Genomic DNA, 24801 nt, shown 5'->3' with positions numbered 1-24801 from the left:
TACTAGTCTAAGTGAAACACACATATGCTGACTCATCAAAACCATACTTACACACATATATTCCCTGTAAAACTGATGTGTGGACATCTGTGGGGTTTGCACATCACAGCCACAACAGCAATCTACAAAAGAAAGATTAGTTTAAAAGCTATCATTGAAAAATTAATCAAAATTTTAGGGTGGTTACCCCTAAGAGGAAGAAGAGGAAAGCAATTGGAGTGGGACATATGGATAATGAAGGGCACATAAAGGTACATAAAGGTTTTCAAGGTACTGAAGGGGCAGGCTGATGCCATCTGAGATGAAACCTGAGTATCTATCTCCCTCGAGACACAGATGAAGCCACTTCATGAAGCCGTACTTTTTTTTTACTGCTAATAAAGTGTTTCTGTGAAGTGCATGAGTTTTGTACTCAGTTCTACAGCAAGTATGAAATAAGGAACTATTACTACTGACCCTGCACCCAGGGGCTTGAGCACCCTACCTCCAAGCTACAAGCCCAGCCGTGGGAATTAACTTTTAAGGTCATCATAATTTTTATTCTCTAAATATTTTGCTAAAATAGCCTATAAAGATCACTTTATATGATATCATAAATAAACCTAATCATTCTTACTCAAATTCTACAGACACCCTAGATTTCAACATCTACAGCAGGAAGCTGGAAGTCAGGGGCCAGACTGATTCAGAGTTTATGTGTAAACCCTAGAGGACTGACAGTCCAGGCAGGGTGGGGAAGGTGCCTGCTTGACAACAGGGCTGGCAGCAGAGATATCAAAGCTGCAAGATAGTGACATGGGAGGTAGGTGGCCAGACAGAGCCACACTAAGCCTAACATAAGCTGGGTTTCTTATGGACAGAGAGGAAGTTGTAGACAGAGGGCATGTAGACAGAGAAAACCAGATGAAGCCAGGGCTGAAGAAACTGGGCTCCTGTTTTCCAAATAGTTGCCACAAACCAGATGGAAATGTGTTTATGTAACTACACACGTGTGTAGAGAACCAAAGAAATATAACAAATACAGAAGCATTGTTAAACCAAACTGAAAAACAATGGACACCTTTCAGTGTGAAGGTAAAGAAATGAAGGAAAGTGTGGTCTGAGGAGCTGTGGCACCCGGTGAGCAGTGACTCTGAACTGAGACATTATTGCAATAGCAGGTAGTGACTAGATGACACCAGGTGCACATGTTAGATTCCTATTTTTGCTTTTTAAGGTTTTATGTGGTGTAAGTACCTGTTAATAACGTATGTGTATCAGGCTTAGCGCACAATGTGTGTAAAAGTTGTGAGGTTCAACTGTCCACAAGAATCAGAATCCAGTGGGTCAGGCCCCAGGGAGAGCCAGCCAAGCTCTAGAAATGTTACATCCTGATCCAGAGAGCAGAGCAAACATGCTAGATCACACCAGGAACACAGATTTCAGTTCTGGAACCCCTTTCCCAAAGGATCCTGATCCCGCCCATTTCCCCTGGTCTCTCACTCAGTCTTTGGTTCTCAGAGCCTCAACCCCAATTCATTCCCCTCAATGCATCGGAGAGCTCAGAACAAGAGTGTACAACATGGCCTCTATGCTTCTAAACTACTGAGCATGCCGTACCTAGAATAACTTTCTGAAAGTCTATTCTGCTCATACCACCACTCTGCAGGCACCTGAAATAGCTCCCTGCTGTTTGGCTTCTCTGCCAGCTGCACATGGTTGTTTATAAGCTGATCCTTGGTTTTCTCAAATGAACTCAGCATGCAGGAAGCCGAGACAGTGCGAGTTCAAGGCCAGTGGGGCCTACACAATGAGTCTGTCTCAAAAGAATCATTAGCCAAATGAACTGTTGCCAGTCTGTTGCACTTTCTGTCTGCACAAGCTGTGCCCTTCCTGCCCTTCCTCCCCCAACCCCCCTTCCTAGTCTTTTCTTGCTCCCAGCACCCTCTGAGCCAGATCCTCCCTGATCATAAGCCACTCACAGGTCAGGAAAGCTTTCTGATGGCTCTTTACTTTTTCCTTTTGCTGAGGGCGCCAGTCTCTGGACACCCATAGTGCTCCTTATCAGGAGATTTGCTCCCCCATCAGCACATATAAAACTACCCTGCGTCCATCGTTGTATGTCTTTCAGAAGTACCAACTGGAAGCTCCACATAAGACAGTCAATGGACTTGTCATATTGTAAGTGACCAGGCCTCGATCTATAAAGACTGTACAAAACCATGTATCCCTTTAAGTACCTAGCTGGTGCACCTCTCAGCTTCGTAGGCACACCTCCGTCACTCAAGCACACAGCATGACTGTAGGACTTTAGGAGTCCGAGTCCTCCACCGCTGTCTCACTACCTGTATCACCATCTCACCAGTTCAATCACTCACCCCACTGGCAGTCCTGACCGGCTTTGCCTTTAGCTTGGGAATCAAGATCTTTCGATAGTGAGGAGGGACTGCAGCAATGATATCCACCAGGCGAGGCTGGGACGACAGGCCATACTTGGAAGCTGTTTTGGTTTTCAGCCTGAAAACAAAGAATTTAGCACTATCATTATTATCTCCCGCCCCTCTACCCCTTCGCCAGGTGACAAGAGAGGCCTAACAATCTGTGAATACTAGAAATAAAGGACTAAATCTGCTAGTAAGCATCTTGCTGTTCTTAACCCTAAACACCAGGAAGTAAACCAGGGCTGTGGGGCCCAGGATGATGGCACAGTGAGGGTCTCATTCCAAACTGCAACTGAGCTTCCATCCTAAAGAACTGCTCTGCCCTTACCCCTCTCAGCCTCGTTACTGACATTTGGGACTGAGCGGAAGGCTGACTAGACATTGCCACCTGTCTCCTGGGAAGGAATAACCCTGATTGAGAACTACTTTCTTATAGAAAATTCTATACAAAAGCCACAACAATCAATCAAAAACCAGGATACAAATAGTAGAATCCACTTAACAAAACATCATGTTGCCTCCCAATTTTAACACTATCTGTAGCCCCAAGAGTACTACTTGAATAATGACTTTAATTCCTAAACCTCACTCCCATTTCTACCTTCTGTACAGATAGAATCCTCCTATCTCCACCCCTGAATGCTGAGATTACAGGTATGCGCCACCATGCCCAGATTATTCCTTTAATTTTCTCTAAGATTTGAACAGCTTTCTTTCTCTATGCCCACTAGCCAAATCCTTCTGATCAGTGTCTAATAATTAGCCCACCCAGAAGTATCTGTGAGTTGCTCACATTGTTCTCAACAAATGCTAACTGAATAGCCAGCACACACAGGCTACTACCCATGCATGTAGCATGTCAGGTGTTAGTAGTCCTTTCATGCCCTGTGTCATGGCTATGGCGCCCCCCCTTTTCCCCAAATACACACATGTAAGCGATGCTTCCAGAATGCAGAAAGGACTTCTGTGAACACATGCTAGGGAAATTATTAGGGAAGGCAGATGCAGAAGAGCACTTAGTCTCAGACATACAGTACAGTCACAGCGATGACACTGTAAGACACTGTAGGAAAAGCTATACAATACTCTCACAGCCAAAAGAACAATTGCTGACACACTCATTCCTTTACAAATGTTTTACAAAAGGGAAGGTTGGGTAGAGGCATCTTAAGAAACAGAACTTGGTCTATAAGAGGTCATGACTATGTAGACTACATGACACAGTGAGGAGATATTCTCTTTCTCTCTGTCTCTCTCTGTCTCTCTCTCCCTCCCTCCCTCCCTCCCTTCTTCCCTCCCTCCCTCCATCCCTGAACATATATAAAGAGCAAATACAGTTAAGAAATAAGGAACAGATGAGTGGCCACTCACACAGGCTGTAACAGACTAGTGTGAACATGAACGTGTGGAAGAGGTCCTGCAGTAGAGACTGCTCTGATTAGATTAAGGGCACCAGAGTGCTCCTGGCAGAGAGGTGCTTCCAAGGGGACAGGAGAACCCCCACTCTGTCATGACTACACTCCCTGGAGACTTACTTAGCCTCTCTACTTCTCAGACCACCCATGTGTTAGGAGAGACCACCAGTATCTACCCATTACTGTTTCTTGTTTTTTTTTTTTTTTCTCGGAGCTGGGGACCGAACCCAGGGCCTTGCGCTTCCTAGGCAAGTGCTCTACCACTGAGCTAAATCCCCAACCCCTGTTTCTTGTTAAATATGTGGGCAGGTGCCACTGTAGCAGTGTAAATAGAGATCAGAGGACACCTTTGAGAGTTGGTTTTCTCCATCCACTACACTTTTACCCACTTGACCATCTTGTCAGACCCTTGTGCTGAATAGTTTTATGTCAATTTGACACAAACTAGAGTCCTGTGGGAGGAGGGAACCCCAGCTGAGAAACTGCCTCCATACTCTGGGTCTATAGGCAAGCCTATAGGGCATTTTCTTAATTAATGGTTGATGTGGAAGGGCCCAGCTCATTGTGAGCTGGGTCACACCTAGGCTGATGGTCCTGGGTTCTAGAAGAAAGCAGGAAGAGCAAAACATGGGGAGCAAGCTAGTAAGCCACACCTCTCCAAGACATCAACTCCTGCCTCCAGGTTCCTGCTTTATGCTTCTGCCCTGGCTTCCTTCAGTGATGGGAGTGTAACCTGAGAGTTGCAAGACAAAGTAAACCCTTTCCTCAATAAGTTGTCATGGCATTTCATCATAGCTACAGAAACCCAAAGTAAGAGAAGCTGGTACCAGAATCATGGAGTATTTCTGTGACCGATCTGACCATGTTGCTTTGGGGAGGACTGTGGAAAGGCTTTGGAACTTTGGCCAAGAAAAGCCATTGAGCCAATGGGATGTTCTGTGAAAGCTTAAAAGGTCAGAGTGTTGAAAGCGGTGCAGATGAAGGAGACCTGGCTTGTGAAATTTCAGGGGAAGCAAAGACCCTACCAGGCCCATTTGTATGATAAATCTGTGATGTCTGATCAGCTGGAGAAGTAGCTGTGATTAGAAAGAGGCCAACATTACTGAGGTGAAATCTTCTGGGGATAATTTCCTCAGATTACCATATGCAAGCTGTCTTTTGAGGTGGTCAAGGTTGTACCTTGTGCTGGCAGCCAAACCTAGTCATCTGTCTCGAAAGAAGAACTGGTTTTGAAGCCATGGAGGCATCATGGAGAGCAACTGAGGCTTGGCACTGTAAGAGGCTGTCTTAGTTAGGGTTTTACTACTGTGAACAGACACCATGACCAAGGCAAGTCTAATAAAGGACATCATTCAGTTGGGGCTGGCTTACAGGTCCAGAGGTTCAGTCCATTATTATCAAGGTGGGAACCAGGCAGCATCCAGGCAGGCATGATACAGAGCTGAGAGTTCTACATCTTCATCTGAAGGCTACTAGCAGAATACTGGCTTCCAGGCAGCTAGGGTGAGGGTCCTAAAGCCCATGCCCACAGTGACACACCTACTCCAACAAGGCCACACCTCCAAATAGTGCCACTCCCCGGGCCAAGCATATTCAAACCATGACAGAGGTCAAGAGAGGCCATTGGAGAAGGTGCACCAAGAATAGCAATGGAAATCCCATGATTGAAGGGGTCGTGCAGAGAAGATGAAGCTTCGCCATGAAGAGAGCCCAGGCGAGGCTACTGGTGAAAGTCCAGCCTAGCTCCAACATTTTGGAGATGCCAATGACTGCAAAAAACACCAGCAGCTGTGGAGTGGGGCCAGTAAGAACCTAGACCTGTGTGTACTGGAGAGGGCAGAGCTGGAAAAGAGGCCCAAGCATCTTGGAGGAGCTCAGATAATTGTGAGTAAATCCCAGACATTGGACATTTAATTTTTTAAACTGTAGGAGTTTGGTTTTGCTTTATTCAGACTGTGACTGTGCCCTGGTTCTTCCTTCTTGAAATAAGAAAACATTTAACTCAATTTTCATTTTTACAGAAGCCCACAGTTGAGAGACTGTGAACTCTTAAAAGGAATTTTGGAGTTTTAAGAGACTGGATATTTTAAAGAGACTGTACTCTAATTAACCTGTTTGAATTATAAAGACTACAGGACTTTAAAGTTATTTGTTTTATATTGTGATGTTAATATTAATGTGCCCTGTTGAGAATAAATGAGAAAAAAAAAAAGGTTCTAACTGAAAAGTGTTGTGTTTGTGTGTCCAGTTGACAAGGGGTCAGTTGTGCAGGCTAGTTTTATGTCAATTAGACACAAACTGTAAGTATTGGAGCAGAGGAAGGCCTCAAGAGAGAAAACGCCTCCATAAGATAAGGCGGTAAACAAGCCTGTAGGGCATTTTTTTAATGGCCCACATCCTGTGTGGTACCATCCCTGGGCTGGTGATCCTAGGTTCTATCAGAAGGTAGGCTGAGCAAGCCACATGGAGCACGCGGTGCTCTTCCATTGCCTCCGCATCAGCTCCTGCCTCTAGGTTCCTTCCCTGTTTGGGTTCCTGCTTTGACTTCTGTCTATGACAGACTGTTACCTGGAAGTCTAAACAGAAATAAACCCTTTCCTCCCCAAGTTGCTTTAGTGTTTCATCAGAGTAGTAACCCTAACTAGGACACTTTCGTTCAGTTTCTGAAAAGATTAACTCATCTGTTTCCTGCAGTGCACTCTGGACAGAGCCTGAGATACTGAAAGTGCTAATTAAGGCCGGAGGCAATTAGAGTTAGCATAATTGTACTAACATGAAGTATGGGACAGGACAAGGCAGAAAACTACAATTCTTAACCACTATACAGAAAACAGTTCACAGAACAGCTCTACTGCCAGGCACAGTGGGGCATGACAGAAATTCCAGTACGTGGGAGGCTTAGGAATGTCTTCAGTTTGAGGCCAGCTTGGGATATAAAATGAGACCATATCAGACAGACAGACAGACAAACCCTTACTTAAGAACACAACTGCAAGACTGCCCTTTTATAGATCCACTTACTTATTTAGATCGACGTCTTTGCCTTGCTCATGAGCTTCAACCAGCTGCTTGATAACGTCTCCTATAGTCAGCATCATCAGCTCAGCCGCGCTGAGATCCCCTGCAAAGATACACTTCACATCAGAAGTCTCACCACTCAGCTTTTTAAACATTTGTGTGTGTGTGTGTGTGTGTGTGTGCACTTGCACATACATAAGTGTGGCCTGACCTATCTAAGGATCTAGCTGCATTTCTAAGATACCATATGTTGACTTGCATGACCCTGTCTTGGCAGTTCCCTTTCATGGTCAGACACAGGAGATGCTGCTGTGATTGCCACACCATCCTACTGTTGATCACAAATGACTCACCCAAGCATGGGCACCCAACCGACCTGAAAAATCTAAGCTCTTTTCATCAAGGGTCAGGGGAACCCATCTTTTACCAGCTGACAACAGTGGTGTGCTGTGTTAGCTTGGGTGATGGCAACACACATGCCTCCTGCCTGCTGGTGTGAAAACATAGTCATCATAGAAGTGTGGATAAGGCCATGGGAGTCACAGGGACCTTTCATTCAGTCCCATTTGAAACTCGCAATGTCACTATAGAGTTGGTACTGCCGTCCTATTTTATACATGTAGAACTGGATCAAAGCGAAGTCAGATGTCATCATAAACGGCAGAGTTAGCTCTCAAGTCCAGGTCTTTTCACCATATTGTGCACTGTGTACTCCACTGACTTCATGAGGCAAAGCTAATTCATACCAAACAATGAGAGAGACTCCATGGACAATCAAGAGACTAAATGCTACCCCAGCATTCTCAGTTCTACAAAGGTGCCTCAAAGGCCATGAACAGAGGTGAACTTGGGGTATGGGGTGAGCACAAAAGATGAGTCAGCACCCTGTCTACTTGCATATTCATAAATCCCCATTTGTGTGTGTGTGTGTGTGTGTGTGTGTGTGTGTGTGTGTGTGTGCTAAAACCACTGTAACTCTGCTTTCATCTTTCTACATAAAAGACTTCTGCATAAGACTTCATTTAGAGAGTAAGAGGCTTAGCTGACAAAAGTAAAGATTTGAAATATTACTTGAATTATACGGGAGCAAACTAGTAAGAAGTGTTTAATAGAGGAGATAGAATAAACATCATTAAATATAGGGCAGGCTGTGAACAAGGGAACAACAGGACGGAACAAGACTAGGCATGAGAACTACTTATTCTGGTGAAAGGAGATCTGTCTAACTAACCCCAGGCTGCCTGAACAGGGTTCAGTGAGAAGGTAGCACACTGACCACTAGGTAAAGGCATTAACAGTAACAGTAGAATTATACATTCTCAACTCTGCAACTTAAAATGCCAAAGTAGGATTTTTTTTTTTTTAAAAAAAGATTTTCAATATAACAAATGTGTCAGAAAATTAAAAAAAGATACAATCAATTTAGATGCTAAATGAAAGCCAGATCTACACACAAAAAGACTTCGGTTCAAATCCCTGCCTCCATGTTCAAAGCTAGGCGTAGCCACCACATTCGTGCCCATGAAGTGGGGGCCATGGAGGACACAGCATGGGACTATGATGCGATTGCTGGGGCTTGCTGATTGCCAGCCTAAGAGGGAACACGTTATAGTAAGGTAAGATCAAACTAATCTAGTGCATGTTGTGCTTGATGTGACAAGAACATAGAGCATGTCTACAAAGGCAATTCCAGTTAGTGCCAAGAGTAGTGACCAACACCACACTGAATTTTCATTTGATGCTTCCAGGCATCACAGGAACACCACGACCAGTCAGTTACGCACACTAAGTATAAACTTAAGGCTGGAAAAGTTAACCAAGCCTCAGCCTTTCCAAGCGTGAAATGACAACATGTCTTCAAAATGACCAGCAAAGGCTCAATACCCAGCTGTTATTCTGACAACCAACAGCATTATTATCAGATCAACTGCTCAAGGACAGTACTGAATTATGAAAGGAATCTATTGCAAATACCATTTTTCCAAAAAACCGACTTCATTCTGTTGAAAAAGAGAAAAAAAAAAAAAACCTGTACAGAATTGCTCCAGGCTACTCCGGAGGTAAAATAAATGGGAGTAAGTTCACGTAAAGCTGTTGCACAAACTGCACTCCTACTTTAAGATTTAAAAACAACCTAAATAAACACGTCCAATAAGTTACTACAAATTAAGCTGCAACTCACCACCTTATCTCCTCTGAGACCCCTCTTGGAATAATGCTACCATTTACCCATCTACACAAAAGACACCAAGTAGTCTCTTCCAAAGGGGAAGAGAGAAAGGGGCTGTTTTACAAAGCGCATAGATAAAGAAGGGAGGCCTGCCGACCCCAGGTCGTGCGGGCCCGGACCAGGCATCAGATTTCCATGGAAAAGTAAGCTTCAACCTGTGATATCAGAGCATCCACCGCCTCCCTTGTGCCCTTGTCCCGCGTATTTTGCACCTTTCCTCTTTTGCTTCATCTCTGCGCTGGCGTAGTAGGGTGGCACCACGTTATGGAGGTTCAGACGGAGGAGAAATTTGGCAGCCGTAAAGCACGCCGCGACTGTCGTGAAAACACAGCACTGTACCGTAAAGCTCTCCCCAGAAGGCGGAGCTTGGAGCCCCGCCCTGTTTAGGTGGCGGCTCTTAGCTCTCCTAGACTGGGAAGGGGATGTGCACTGTGATTTTGTGGGACCATGGAGAATTCTTGGGGACCAGAAAGCTGGCTCTGGCTAGTAGCGACAGGACAGTTTATCTAAAGAAGCTGCTCTGAGAAGCTGGGATGAGAGTGGAATGTAACCAGAGTTCCTTAAGCAAAAGCCTAGACTTTGACAACTAATGCAAGAAAGGCTGGGCCACTTGTCACTAGTATAGCCAACCATGTTGAGATGAAGGAGACCAGATTTCCCCTCCCCCTCCCCCTGATACCTGAGGTGTTGATATACACTTTTTTTTTTTTTTTAAAGTTATGGGAGAATTGAGGGTAGGAGACAAGACGTCTGTTTAAACAGTCATGGGTTAAGGTATGGTCTGGTTGATCATTGTCTCAGTTCTGTTTCTCAAGGTGGTCAAAGACTTTATCGCTGCTATCCCTTCAGGAGATCCATCTGGCTTCCTAAAAGGTGATGGGTCATTCAATGCTCCAAGGTGCAGCCCTGACTAATAATAGTCCTTATATGGGCAGAAGCTTGGCCTTTGAGACTTTGTTTCCTCTGAACTCAAGGTTGACTGCAGGTTTAGTATGATTCATCTTTTTTGTACCTTCAGCCAAAATAAAGGAGACAAAGATACAAAATGAAGACAGATACCAGACCTTTTTCTTGCATTTAGTTACTTGTCTAAGTGCCTATTTCAAGAATCTTGGAAGTGAGTAGTTCTTGTGTGAGCACTTGGGATCTCAGGTACACATTGAGGAGACTGGATAGAAGTCCCACATACTATGAACATTAAACCTTCAATGTGATAAAGCTAAGCTCTGATTTGCCTTAAAGGCAAAAAAACAAGAAGCAAGTATCAGCTCTATCTTTCTGGCTTTGCAGCCCAGAGTTTCCCTGGATTGCAGATTTTTCTTGATGGCGATCATGAAAACACTAGGTAAGATGCCTTTGTAATGTAATTTTGTAAAATTTTTCAACACCTGGAAATGGGACTTGGAATAACTTTTTCTTGAAACCCTTTCGTAATCTCCTTTGCCCATAGACCAAAGATTAACAATCCTTGGTATAAATAAAGGATGGAAAATGTGATTTTCAAGTGTCTATTACTACCCAGTAGAATTGAGGTAGCTCTGACTTGGGTGTCACCATACACTGACACTGTCCTGGTCAAGACTGAGATTTTACAGTGTACCAAATTATCTTAATACCACCCTCCTGTCAACAAAACTAAGTTAACTTCCCTGGAAATATTTTTGGATAAGGGTCCCCACTCTAGAATTTTCTATCATCATTATTATTTCAGTCCCATACATATTTCTGTCTTACTTCAAGATATTGGTCTTCTTGACCCTGTCTCTTTCTAGTGATTCCTGAATTCCCTAGTCTTTAGATATCATCTTTCTGCTCTCAGATTCATAGTTCAACTCTAACCTCTTCTCTATTTCACATCTTGGTAGATTTTGATGACTTATATGTATCTCAAAATTAGCACATAAAACAGAAATCCTCTATGACTCTGTGCTGGCTAGTCTTATGTCAACTTGACACACAGACTATGTCCCCGCCAGCGGGGACCCAGTTATTCAGGGTCCCGAAGGGGCGCTACCCTTGGGCCTAAATGGGGGGCGAGAGAAGAAGGAGACCAAGCAAGATTCTATTGTCAAGGTCTCGTTTATTGGAGTGAATGTTACAACTTTTAAGGCTTTCAGGTAGGGGGCGTGTCCTTTGTGAAACACAGAGGAGGGGGAAATGAAGATATAGACAGTGATAGCTGGAGGCAAAGAGGTCAGGCGGTAGACGATGATGAGGTCAGGCAATAGAGACACCGGGTGTTGACTCAGGAGATAACTGGTATCTGCTCGAGCTGAGGCATCCCTTGAATGTTATCTTCCTGTGCCGTAAATTCATGGGAGAGGCCTCTGTCCAACAATCTTAAGACTTATGGCAGTCATCTTAGGGGTGAATATCTGTGGCCAAACAGCCCAGAGTCACCTAGTCACTTTGAGCCATGCAGTCAAAAAGCGGCTAGGCCCAAATCCAATATGGCTCTGTACAAGACTAGAGTTATCTGAAAGGGGGAACCTCAATTGAGAAGAGCATGCGTAAGCTCCGGGGTAAGGCATTTTCCTATGTAGTGAATGAAGTTGGAGGGCCCAGCCCATTGTGGGAGGTGACTTCTGGGGGTGATAGTAGTTCTGGGTTCTATAGGAAAGTAGGCCAAACAAACCAGGGTCTTCTACATTCGTTCTTGACTCCAGGTTCTGGCTCTGTTTGAGTTCCTGTCCTGGTTTCCTTCAGTGATAAACTATGATGTAGAAGTATAAGCCCAATAAACCCTTTCCTCTCCAAGTTTCTTTTGGTCATGGTGTTTTGTCTCAAAGGCAGAAAAAAAAATACAGCAAAAGCAGACTACAAAGTCATCAAAGTTTGGGAACCACTGAGGAAGGCAAGAGATTGTTGCATCTCAAATCAGGATAGAAAGCCATAGAAGTGATAAGACTTGTTCAGATTCCGATAATGTTTTTGATGATTTCAACACATCTTCCACTCATTGGGGGGAGGGGTAATGGCAAAAACAAAAGGGACTCCACACCCAGTATGAGATCTCAGCTTTAGGATCAAGGAGTGGGGATAATGTAGTTGTCGTTATCAAATATTAAGTGTTTCAGAGGCTTTGGATCTGATGTATTTGAGAAGCCTGGTGAGTGGCAAACCATGAGAGGTATGCTTGAGGGTCCCAGATGAGAGCTTTAGATGTATGTTGGAGTTTTAAATTGTGAAACAGGGTAAAATAAGTGACGGAAGTCCAAGCCTCAGGATATCCCATCATTAACAGATCAGAGACAATAGTAGTAACTAAGAAGAGTGGCCAGACATCTAGGGAGGTGGAAGGAAAACCAGCGAGAGTGGGAGACCTAGAAGCCAAGAGAACAATGTCAAGAAGCAGAGAGTTATCAACTGGGTCGTATAGTGCTGATTAGTCAAGGAAAATGAAAATGGAATTGATCAGAAGCATTGGGAGACCCAGATGAGAACAGTTTTGGGGGAAGGAGAGGGTCCCAGCTCCACTGAAGCAGGTTTATGTAATAGCCAATCTTAGTTATCAACTTGACACAGTGGGAAGAGGGAACTTCAACTGAAGCATTGCCTCTATCATACTGGCCTGTGGGGCATTTTCTCGATTGCTAATTGATGGAGTGGGGCCTAGGTCACTTGCATAGTTGCATCTCCGAGCAGATGGATCTCGGCTGTCTAAGAAAGATGGCTGAAAAGGAACCGAGGAGCAAGCCAGCAAACGGTGTCCCTTCACACTGTCTGCTTTACTTCCTGCTCGAACTCCCACCCTGACTTTTCTCAAGTCTGGACTGAGATCTGAAGTGCAAGCCAAGCAAACCCTTTCCTCCTGAATTTGCTCTCTGGTTAGGATATTTATTACAGCACCCGAACACAAACTAGGAGAGTTTATAAAAGATACGTAGGAGAGGGTTGGATGAGTTCAGATAATTTTGAGATTGGTCATAAGGAATTACAGATAAATGGTGCAGTAGCTGGTAAAGAATGTGCGGACAAGTGGGTGATGCAAAATGGCTGTGGCTTTGCATGTGGATCCAGTGGGGGGTCGGGGAGTGGAGGTTCCGGTGTGGGGGGAGGGGATGGGAGGGTTGATGGATTAAGAGGAGGAAGTGTTCTGCTTAATTATATGATTGGAGAGACTCATGGGGTCTGATGCAGACGAGAAGACATGTTATCTGGACACTTGGACGGCTCGTCTACGAACATGCTGGAATGCAGAGTGGTGATGGAGTAGAGAGTGATGGTGCTGTATGCAAATTTTCTCACTGGCGTCGATGCTTTCATTGAGTTCCATGGGAATCCAGCCTGGCATAGTGACCAGATTTTCTAACCAACCTGGCATTAGTGTCCATGGCAGTTTCAGGTGCTAAGGACCTCCATAAGGAACCCAGGTATCTTTAACAGCTCCCCAGCCTATTTTAAAGTGATTTAATAGCACTTCTGAATATAGTTAGCCATTGAGGCTTGAAAGTCACCAGGAGAGGGCAGGCTAAGCTTGTGCTGTATGACTGTATGTGGAGATCTTGTGCTACTCATGTTGGGTTTCTCTGTTTTGACATTTATATTGGCAAAAGTATAAAAAGAAAATGCAAAACACATAAGGGGGGAGAGTAAGTCTCTGAAGTTCATATGATATTTCAGTATCTCGCTTATGGAGGGAGGACCCGTTCTGTTAAAAGGTCAGAGCACGGTTTCCTCTTTTACCGAGACCCGTCAACATGGGCCGAGTTCGCACCAAGACCGTGAAGAAGGCGGCCCGAGTCATCATCGAGAAGTACTACACATGCCTGGGTAATGACTTCCACACCAACAAGCACGTGTGCAAGGAGATCGCCATCATCCCCAGCAAAAACCTTCGGAACAAGATAGCCAGCTATGTCACGCATCTGATGAAGCGGGTTCAGAGAGGTCCTGTGAGAGGCATCTCCATCAAGTTGCAGGAAGAAGAGAGGGAGAGGAGAGATAACTATGTTCCTGAGGTCTCAGCCCTAGATCAGGAGATCATTGAGGTAGATCCCGGCACCAAGGAAATGCTGAAGCTTCTGGACTTTGGCAGTCTCTCCAACCTCCAGGTCACTCAGCCTACGGTTGGGATGAATTTCAAAACACCACTTGGAGCTGTTTAATCCGTTATGCCATATTTTCAATAAACCTGAAAACAAGAAAATAAAAAGTCAGAGCAGTTTTTGAGATACTGTAAATGTTTATCTTTAATTCTGCCCACCTTTTGATTTTGTTACTTCCTGACCCACTTTCTGACCACACACGCACCTGGAGTCCCCGAGAATTGTGCTGGTAATAATCAAATTGACATCCGGAGGTAACAGTCCGCAGCTGGATGGTGAGAGAATTCAGTTTCCCCTGTACTCAGTCTGATCAACGGGGTGGCCAAGCTTTGCAAGGAAGAGGTTATATTTTCTACTCTCTGATACTGGGTGGCGCTCTAAAAATTTTGTTTGTTTGTTTTTAAATATGGATTTTGTGAGTTTAACACCAGGCTCAGCTGCATACTGAAACCCTGTCTTAAAGAAAACAAAATACATTTTTAAAAATCAATAAATAGGGGTTGGAGATTTAGCTCAGTGGTAGAGCGCTTGCCTAGGAAGCGCAAGGCCCTGGGTTCGATCCCCAGCTCTGAAAAAAAAAAAAAAAAGAACCAAAAAAATCAATAAATAAATGAACGAATGAATAAATCAGGCTGGAGAGATGATTCAGTGGTTAGGAGCACCAGCCATTCTTCCAGAGGTTCAATTCTCAGCAACCATATGGTGGTGGCTCACAACCATCTGTAATGAGTTCAGATACCCTCTTCTGGCATATAGGTATACAGGTGTACATGCAGATAGAGCACACATATACATTAAATAAATAAATAAATAATTTAAATTTTTAAAAAATATATGAAGTTTAACTTCTCAAAAGAGTTATTTGAACCTGGCTTTCTACTTTTTTTTCCTGTATCAAAATCCAAGTATTTGGGGGTAACATTGAGTTTATGTCAAATTGGTTTATATTGACCGTTCCAAGTCCTCCACCTCCCTCACGCACATGTGGGTATCTGGGAACCAGCCCTTTGTTTCACCTGCTCCACATCCATCTGCATAGCAGTCTTCCTCAGAGGAAATGCATCAGCTGTGGCAGGATGCTGAAGACTGGGAAGGAAAAATGGCCCAGTCCCGCCCAACTGTGGGAAGACAGCAGGGAGGGGCACACAATCCCCAGTTCATGTGTGATTGAAGTTTAAATGAAAACGAAACGTAGAGCATCTGCATACTGGGGGGTAAATCACCTACTGTGGTTAGTTTCACTTCCGGTGTGTTTATAAGCGCAGCTATGTGAATGTGACCACCAAGGGCCCTATCTAGTCCTTGATGTCTGCACCGGCTGTGTAGACCTGGCTCTATTCACTCCTGGAACTGAAGCAAAAACTGGGAATTTGGGGGAGCCTTTTGCTTTTCAAGTTCTGTTCAGCAACATTTGGTAAGTTGTTTCTCTTATGTATTTTGTGCTATGGTTTGCGGAATTGTTTTTATTAATAGAGGCTTAAAATGAATAGTTTTAGGTTTATAGAAAACTTGAGAAAATAGTTCCTGTAACCTGCACTCAGTTCCCTTGGTTCTACTGGAGTAGCACGTTGTTAGTTGTGAACGAGTCAATGTTGCTGCACCAGTGCTGAGTAATGTCTGTGTCTTGGTGAATGGTGGCTCTGAGTGCGTATTCGGGGTCCATGATCTACTGTAAGGTCCTATCCAGGATACCATATTACACTTGGATGTTCCATCTCCACAGGTTCTTCTTGGCTGTCACCTGAGGCCTTCTGCTTTTGATGGTATTGACAATTTGGAAGGGTGTAGGATTCTTTGTAGCTATTGGCATTTGCTGGTATTTTTCTCATTCTTAGATTAGAATTAGGGGTTGGGGGAAGAAGACCACAGCGCTGAAATCATTCTTGACACACCTCAGGGAGAATTAACAGCATCTCCTTGAGCTGGTACTGTTGGTGCTGACCTGGATCTCCTGGCTGTGGTGGTACTGGGCAAACTATTCCTTTCCTGTTGGCTTCCATATTGTATTCCTCAGGAAGAGGCTGGTACACAAAAAGTGCCCAAAGAGTGGGAACTGTGCTTCTGGGCATGAGGATGGGATAGCCACATAAAATACTGGAATGCTCTATGGGAGACTCATCTCTTCTTTCTGGGCTGACTTTTGAAGAGTGAGTTACAGGTTTCTTGCTCTCCACCTTGTTAAGGCAGGGTGTGTTGTTTCTTTGCTGGATTGCTCAGCACACTTCAGGCAGCTGACTCTCCTGTCTCTGCCTCCTGCCTCTCTAAGAAAGCCAGGAGAGATGTCCTCCTGCCTCCTGCTCACCGTTCACAGCCTTCAAGAATTTGAAGGCTTGGCTTGAGAGTAGATATAGAATAATTGCTCTTGACCTTGCTGTCAAGTGACAATTACCTCACTGTGTGACTGTGGACCAAGTCCCTTGCCCTCTCTGTGCTTCAGAGTCCATGTCTGTAAAATAAGGACCCTGACGTTCCTTCTTCAATTCACTCTCCACAGCTGTTCTCTTGGAGGGGTGATGAGTTCGTTTCACCTTCCTTACTGTCCGTTAATGAGGTCATAAGCAAAGACAATTGAAAGAAAGGTTAAAAAAAAGACAAGAATAACTGTCAGAAGTCAGTTACTTAACAGGAAGTCGGCACTGGGCACCCATCCCAAGTCTAGCATAACCTGCATAGCATCATATAAAGATGCTATTCTTAGGCTCAGGGCATGCAAATGTAAATAAGCCCTGAAAGCAAAACTAGAGGGTTGGCCATGCAGCCGAAATGCGAGCGAAATGACCTGAGTGTGAAGAAGCTGGTCTGTGCAGCGTAAGTTTGGGTTAGTTCTTCCTCCCACCATCCTCCACCATTATGACCTCGCTTTGCGGGGAAGCAGATTCCGGCACGGGCTTCGGAAGGTTGTTTTCTCTTTAAGACCATGAACTTGGCCCAGGAAACTGTTTCAGCCACGCTGCTCCGCCCCTTGGGAGCCCTAGTCACAGGTAAGCTGCTGGTGGCATTTCAAAATGAGATGCTTTTCAGCATCTGTTACACCAGGGAACATACCTTTGGCTTACAGATGGGAAGCCCAAGGCCCAGAGTGGCAAGGTGACTTGTGGAAAGTCCCACAGCTCTGCAGCTCCATGGTTGGTAGCAGAATGAGAAGCAAAATGGCCTTTGCTACTAAGGCGCTCAGTTCCATCCTGACCGTCTTTCCCCTTAGAGGTTTCGGTTGGCTTTCTTTATGGAGGATTCCTGTCTACTTTCTAGTGTCTTAGTTTGCCAACCAAGTTGCCCCTTCCTCACAGTCTTTGAACTTGGCATAAAGAAACTGAAACCTGAATTCCTATAACTCCATTTCAAGTAATTCCCATTTATTTCCACGTGTCAGTTAAAGGTCACAGGTTCCTTGTGTACTGGTACCGTGGCTGATGTTTTGGTGAGAGGCTCACGATTTGGTGTCTGCATTGATGCGGCTAAACTCAGTCTAACCCTGCATGATATGTGCCAACAGATTTTTCTGGCCATCATGTGCTGTTGATGTAGTAAATGAAGTCAGTTGAACTTGCTGCTGACCCTGAAAGAAGCCCAAACCACTGCTGGTATCCAGACTCCAGCGAGCATGCTTACTTCTTCCCTAAACTGTGCGTACTTTTAAAAATGGGCTTTTATCCACGTCCCTCTGAAGCCAGAGGACCTTAGCCTCAAGATGACTCTCAAGACATGAGAGACAATGGTGCTTTTGCTCAATGGTCAATTTGTTCTTTGGATTTTGTTTGGACTCATTATTCCTTCTGCCTTGGTATTGAATTCTAGAGCACAGCTTGTCCTGGTATAACAGTAGGACCATATATTTTCTTTGGTCTCCAGTGTCCACAGTGGGGACATGATGGCTAACATTCTGGGTGATGGCTCACCAAGCCACTGTGCTATAGAATGTAGCAAAGTTCTCTGTGACTTCCCCATTTTATACCCGAAGTCACTGACAGGCCTTACTGTAGAGTGGCCATATGTGGTTTAGTGTTTGGAATGGTGATCTTTAAACTATTGATTGATTGATTGGTATTTTGCCTGCACATATTCTGTACTGTGTGTGTGTGTGTGTGTGTGTGTGTGTGTGTGTATGTGTATGTGTATGTGTGACTGTTATGCACAAAGGCCAGAAGAGAGCATTGGATCCCATGGGACCAGAGTTATGGATAGTTGGGAACCACTATGTGGGTGCTGAAAATTGACCCTGGACCCTCTGCAAGAACACCCAGGGCTCTTAACTGCTGAGCCATCTCTCAGGCCCCAAGTATTTCAAGTCAGAAGTCCCCATGCCTCTCATGAAATGTGACTTCGAGATTTCCCCTTCCAGCATTTTTGCTAAGCATTCAAATAAGAACCTAGAATCTTGGCATTTGTAGATGCCTTAAGGTTTATCCAGTCCATTACCAGGTAGTCATACATACAGGTGCCATTTCCCAGATTTCTGTAGTATCAGAAAACCTTGAAGAACTCATGGTTCAACAAGGAGGAGAAAATAAACCATGGTTAATGAGCTAGGCACAGTGCTACATACATACCTATAATCCCAGCACTCCAGAGTTTGAGGCAAGAGTCATGAGTTGGAGGCCAATCTGGGCAGAAGATGCATAGAGAGAAATAGGAGAGAGAGAAAAGAAAGGTCACCATGACTGGACCATTTACAGAACAGTAGGTGCCCGTGAAGGGAATGATTGACTAGCAATTCAGGACGTAAAAATTCTGAAAACAAAATCTTGAATAAAGGCTTGGAGTTTACAAGGAAGAAAAGGGGGCAGGCCTTCCCAATGTGCCAGGTTCATGGACACTCACCAGAACTCCCTTCCCTGGAGAACCATGAAGGATGTGGTAGCCTGAGAGTGAACTGCAGGAGACGGACTAGACAGGCAAAGGCTTCTGACCTTGCACACAGTCAGCATCCCACCACATTCACCCAGTATGTACCACGCACAAAAGTCATTTAGTCAGGTCAGATCTACAAGTTGAACTAAGAATAGATCGTTTCAACCGATGAGCTGTGGTTTTAACTTGGGGGTCATATGTAAATAAGGCATAGCCTGCCTTATTCAGTAAATCTGTCTCACTAGACCTCTGAGACTAGTGCAGGTTGACACATCAGGAAGGTTTTGCATATTTCAGAAGGGCTGGTGGCTCTGTTTTTGAAGTGCACAGATGAGTGCTCCCCCACAGAAATAATGGCTATGGACAGTACCCAGGACTCTGGATAACCCTTTTGTGTTCCCCATACTACTGTCTATGTGGGTAGAGGAAGAGGCTCCAGGGTAGTGTGTATCCATCTGCTCTGTGTAGCGTCTTCTAGTCCAAGCCTCCATAGCACCCTGGACCTTCTTCATATGCATGCCCTGCCTTGTCTCCCAGTGACCTGGACACAGGCCAGCTTTTACACTTCCTTTGGAAGCTTACATACTACTGTCCCCGTTGCAGATGCTGCATGCCTCAGGGCTGCAGACAACCAAACCCCCAGGAAGGCACCTTCCCACTGAAGTGTGTTGAGGAAGGCCCATGGACTTCATGGCTGCACTGCTCCTTCCATGCTCGGTATTCAGCAACAAAACCCTGAGAAATGGCATGTAGACATCCCAGCTTCCAGACGACACTTGCTGGGAATAAATGTCATTGGCACAGGTTCAAGTTCACCTGACTAGGGCACTGATCTTGCCCATAATGACCAACGTGTAGAACTTGACCTCCACAGCATTGGTCACCAGAGACTTATTCTCATTTCAGAATGAGTTAGAGATCTCGGGCATTATCAGAGTAAACCTAATAGATACATGTGTGTGGAGACCCGATGGTCACGTATTGACCTTTGTCACGTGTAATGTGGTGCATGAGGTAACATTGTGCAGGTTTATTGTGTGAGACTGCTCCCTGATCTCTGGAACATTGATCTGTGCACAAAACACCAAGCATTATTTATGTATTCTCACTTTAGGAGGTTTGTATTTTTGTTTTTTTAATGAGACACTGGATCCTGCTGTGTAGCCCAGGCTGGCCTTGAACTTGTGATTCTCTTGCTTCAGTCTTAAGTAGTGGAATTGATACTCCTCCTGGTTGCTTTTTGTACTTTAAACATACATATTCATGCTTCCTCTTTGTTTTCTCAGGCTGGTTTTCCTAAGGTGGAAAAGGAGCAGCTGAGGCAGCCAGAAATGGAAGAAACAGAGGCTTTAGAGGGTGGGATACCACACTCAGGTAAAACCCCGGAAATGACCTTAAGTGGGACCTGGCTACTGTTGTCTGATCAAAGGCTGAGACTCCTTTCACAGCTGTCATTCCTGGCTCTTTTAGTTGGATGCTGTTTTCTAATAGCAAGTTAGTAAGAAATGGATGCCAAGCTTTAAAAACAACAAAGTAGTCTATTCGTAATGAAGTGACCTGTTCAACTATCAGTTATGTATGGGAGTATTCCAACCTTAAAAATAAGGTTTCTAGAACATGGGTTTGGACTCTATCAAATCCAAGGAGGTGAGGTGAGGCCCTTGGAATAGTAGCAGGTAGCTTTTCTTAGAAGGGAAGAGACAGGCCTAAGAAGAGTCTCATTGAAGGATGAATCCCTTTGGAGTCAGTGCAGGCAAAACTCCTCCCTCAGTGGCCTAATGAAAGGTCTCTTGGGCCACAGCAAGAGCCTCTTTGGGGAAGCCTCAAGGAGGTAGTTCCCAGGTACAGGAATAGGGGTGCACCAAATCACCCTTTTTCTGGAACTGGTAAGGGAAGTATTCCTATCACTATAGAAACTCCCTTAGGGGAAATGAAATCAACACTTCTGGGAATATGCGGGTACCATCCATCACCTGAAGCCTTGCCTGCATATACAGAAAACAGCTACAACTTCCAGGTCCCCTTGGGCTGAGCTCAGAACTAAAGAGGGGACCCTTTGCTTTAGCAATGGTCCAAATGGACCATAGAGCTACATCTGTTGAGGATCAGTTTTCAAAAGTGACACCTCCTGCTTCTATCCATCCCTCCTGATAAGTTCAGGCCAGTTCATTCATCCCGGCTACAGTTTAATAATACCCATTCATGGTGTAAATCCAAGATGGAATATTTTATCCTTTCCAGGTGGGTTTTCTTTTTCTTTTTTCTTTTTTTTGGAGCATTTTGGGGACTGAGAAAAGAATGGCCAACCTGTTATTTTATCTAAATTCTTACCCCAAGCTCGTACTCACATCAGATTGATTGATGAATAACACAAAGTTGAAGCGAGAGCTCTGGGTAGACGGTCTCCTTCCTTCTCTTGTGTATATGACCAAGAGACTGTGGGGGCAAGGGAGCATTATTCACACAAGAGTCTCAAAGTAACAAAAGTCTCAAGAGTTACAAAGTAGACATCCATGTGTACTATTTCGCAGGTGACTGTGTATGCATCCTGGCATGTTGAGCTGCTTCCTGGAGCAAGGTCTTCTGCGTTTGGCATACAGCTGATCCAGGTCTTCCAGTAGCATACTCTTTTCTTCTCTGCCTCTTCCTCTCTGGTTGGAGCCACAGAGCCAGCAAACACTTGGTGTTTAGTTCTAATTCAGTCCTGAAGTTGAGCCAGGATGGATTCCTCTAGTTGAGATCAATCATTTCTTGAGGCGGAAAGATAGAGCGGACGAGACTTTCCATCTGTGAGAGCAGAAGCACGAGGTGTGACTCTGCACTGGAATCTTCTATGGTGTATAAGCTGGCTCCAGAAGGCAGCCAAATCTGTGCTAGAAGAAGCAAGACTGAAGAGGTGGTGGGAGTGGTGTGTGTGTGTGTGTGTGTGTGTGTGTGTGTGTGTGTGTGTGTGTGTGTGCGCGCGCGCGCGCATGATGCGTGCAAAACCCACATCTAGAGCCCAGTAATGTAGTCTGGGGCTTCTGCATAGGCTGCTACCCTGGGTCCCCACTGAAATGCCTCATTAATCCATTAAAGAATATAACCTTCTTAGGCCACCCACACTAAGCTTTGGGGCTTTATACCCTCTTTACATGAGCTCAGAGTGGCACCTCCTGGGACCAGCTGGTCCAGTTCACTCTGAGGCTTTTCCCCGGTAAACAACAAATAGGCACTGGGTTAGGGTAATATCCAGCACTTCTGCCCCAGAAACCAACCCATTACCTCCTGCTAGCCAGGCAGCATCAATAAGGTGTATCTTATAAATCTAAAGCACAGCTTTCCCTAAGTATACAGCTTCTACCAGCCTTTCATCTCTTAAGTCGTCACACAAGCAAACGACTAATGCAGATTTCAAACATCTACTGCTCCTGATTTCCATTTTTTCCCCGCTTAAGGAAGTAACTGCTAATGTCTGTTGGTGAAGAAGTATGGGGCAGGGGTGGTTTCCACAATTTAATCTCCAAAAAAAGCATTCTGTCTATCTGTCTGTCTGTCTGCTCATCCGTCCATCCGTCCATCCATCCATCCATCCATCTACCTATCTACATCCCAACCGCAGGCAGTTTCCCCTCCCTCTTCTCCCAGTCTCCCCCTAACCCCAACTCCATCCACTCCTCCTCTGTTCCTCCATAGAAAAGGGCAGGCCTCCCATGGCTATCAGCCAGCCAAGGCATATCAACTTGCAGTAAGTGAAAGATCCCCGGAGCGGGGAGACCCTCACTCAAGTCTCGGGATGATGCGACCCCCCAAGAACTCATGTAATTTACACGAGGTTTATTGATAGGAACCAGTGCACTGGGGTTGAGACTCGTATCCCATGCAGGGGCAGAGGAGTTCGACCATGAGTGGCTGGGAGAAGAGGTATTTAAAGGAAGAAACCACAACTCAAGGGGGTAGGAAGGGAGTCATTGGAAAGTGTCGAGAATACCAGTGAAAAATCACAAGGAGGAGCTTCCTGTTTCTCAAGATTGTTTAACTTTATGGTCCATCAGTTCCTGGGAGAAGCTTCCTGCTTTTCAAGATTGTTCTCTAAGATTTTAATCTAACTTTATGGTCAGCTAGTTCCTGGGAGAGAGTTGCCCAACAGCTGATGTAATTACCCATTCTATGGTCCTAGGAGAAGCTTCCTGGAACATACAATTCCAGGGCCTAACCGGTTTTTTTTTTCTTCTACTCTGAACCTTTGTTTGGGGGGGAGGGGAGGCAACCTTAAAACGTCTACCTTTCATAAGATTAGGCATCTCCTCTCCTATTAATAGACAAGGCAACCCAGTAGGAGGAAAGGCGAGCCACCAAGTCAGAGACAGCCCTTGCTCTGCTGTTAGGAGTCCCACAAGAAGACCAAGCTACACATCTGTTGTCGATGCCCACACCAACACAGCACCGAGAACCGCAGCTCAGTGGATTAAAACACACACACACATACACACACACACACACACACACACACACACACACATGCACGCACTGCACCTTGACGCACGCACGCTTGCCAAGACAAGTTATTCATGTTAAGAAAGAATGCCCTTCTATAGCTTTATTCACTGAATATATACCCCAAGTTGACCAGGTGGAAAAACCTGGGAAGCATAGTGGGAAACCCTGGCTTAAGGCTGTAACCTTAAGACCGAATACATGCCCCAAATTTACAGGGGAGAAATCCAGGAAGACCAACCTAAATCCCAAAAATCCCCAAAACAAAAGACTGGGAAGACAAAAGGCAGGAACGAATTGACCATTGCCCAGGTGTGTCACTGCAGGGCCAGGCTGTTCTTTTGTTAGGAACAAAAGGCTTCCACATGCATCAGCAGGGCTCAGCAGGGGTCAAACCCTGCAAGGGACCCAGAAGGGTCTGACAAGGGGGTGAAACACTTCAGGGGACCCAGGAGATTGTGACAATCTGTAACATGTGCAGAGGGCCCAGGTCAGTCCCATGTAGGCTCCCTGGTTGGTGGTTCAGTCTCTGTGAGCCCCTCCGAGTCCAGGCTGGTTTTCTTGTGGTGTCCTTGACCCTTCTGTCTCCTGCAATCTTTATTAATTATTTTTGTGGTATTAGAGACTGAGCCCAGGACCTCATGCATGCTAGTTAAATACTCTACCACTGAGCTATACCCCCATTCCTTTATTTTTACCTTACGTATGTATGCATGATGTATGCATTTGCATGTGTTCATGTGTGTATGTGTGTGTTTGTAGGTGTGCAAACATGTGTGTGTGTAGATGTGTACATGTGTGCATGTACATGTGGAAGCTAGAGGTAAATGTATGCTGTTTCCTCCATTGCTGTGAACCTTATTTTTATTTTTAAGTGTTATATCTTTATTGATAAACATTCCACATAGTATACAATTTGCCTGTTTGCACAGTTGACAGATTTTTAGTCCAGCATCCTCATACCTCTCTATTTTAGGACATTGTTTTGATCATAGGTGTCTACAATGCGCTGTGATTACTGCCCGCCTTATTTTTTGAGGCAGAGTCTCTCATTAACCTGAAGCTTATCAGTTATGCCAGGCTGGCTGGCCAGGGAGCTCCAGAGATCTGGTCACCTCTGCCTCCACAGCATTGGTATTAAAGCTAGCCCACCATGATTTTTGTGTAAGTGCTGGTGATTGAACTCTGGTCCTCATCCTGTATCACAAGCATTTTGTTGACTGAGCCATCCCCCCAATCTCCATTTTAGCCTTTTATTTTGAGATAAGCTCATACTGAGTATCTCAGGTTGGTTTAGAAATCAGAGTCTCCAGGCCTCAGCCTCCTGAGTAGCTAGGAGCGTAGTC

The 24801-nt window shown here is 44.9% G+C and overlaps 2 protein-coding genes across 3 annotated transcripts in view; one reads left to right on the top strand and one right to left on the bottom strand.

The window, feature by feature from the left end:
* The window catches only part of Elp3 (elongator acetyltransferase complex subunit 3), a 60980-nt gene extending 51579 nt beyond the window's left edge, over positions 1–9401 (bottom strand). Inside the window, exons 1-4 of one of the 2 annotated variants that reach the window (XM_032918286.1) lie at positions 9239–9401; positions 6857–6956; positions 2358–2496; positions 52–122 (exon numbers count right to left, since the gene is read on the bottom strand). In XM_032918286.1, coding sequence (XP_032774177.1) covers positions 52–122; positions 2358–2496; positions 6857–6956; positions 9239–9314 — 386 coding nt within the window. In that variant the 5' untranslated portion in view covers positions 9315–9401. Of the gene's footprint in view, positions 1–51; positions 123–2357; positions 2497–6856; positions 7416–9238 lie in introns of those variants that run through there. The other variant, XM_032918285.1, reaches the window with a different exon arrangement.
* A 4382-nt stretch (positions 9402–13783) lies between these two features.
* On the top strand, positions 13784–14226 carry LOC116913750 (40S ribosomal protein S17-like). Its single transcript, XM_032918057.1, has one exon. It carries the CDS (start codon positions 13784–13786, stop codon positions 14189–14191), a length of 408 nt encoding a protein of 135 aa, XP_032773948.1. The 3' UTR covers positions 14192–14226.
* The last annotated feature ends 10575 nt before the right edge of the window (positions 14227–24801 follow it).

The sequence above is a fragment of the Rattus rattus genome, chromosome 12 (genome assembly GCF_011064425.1).
Source record: "Rattus rattus isolate New Zealand chromosome 12, Rrattus_CSIRO_v1, whole genome shotgun sequence".
Classification (NCBI taxonomy): domain Eukaryota; kingdom Metazoa; phylum Chordata; class Mammalia; order Rodentia; family Muridae; genus Rattus; species Rattus rattus.
Note: the sequence above shows the minus strand (reverse complement) of the source record. Positions and strands in the feature narration are given on the sequence as shown.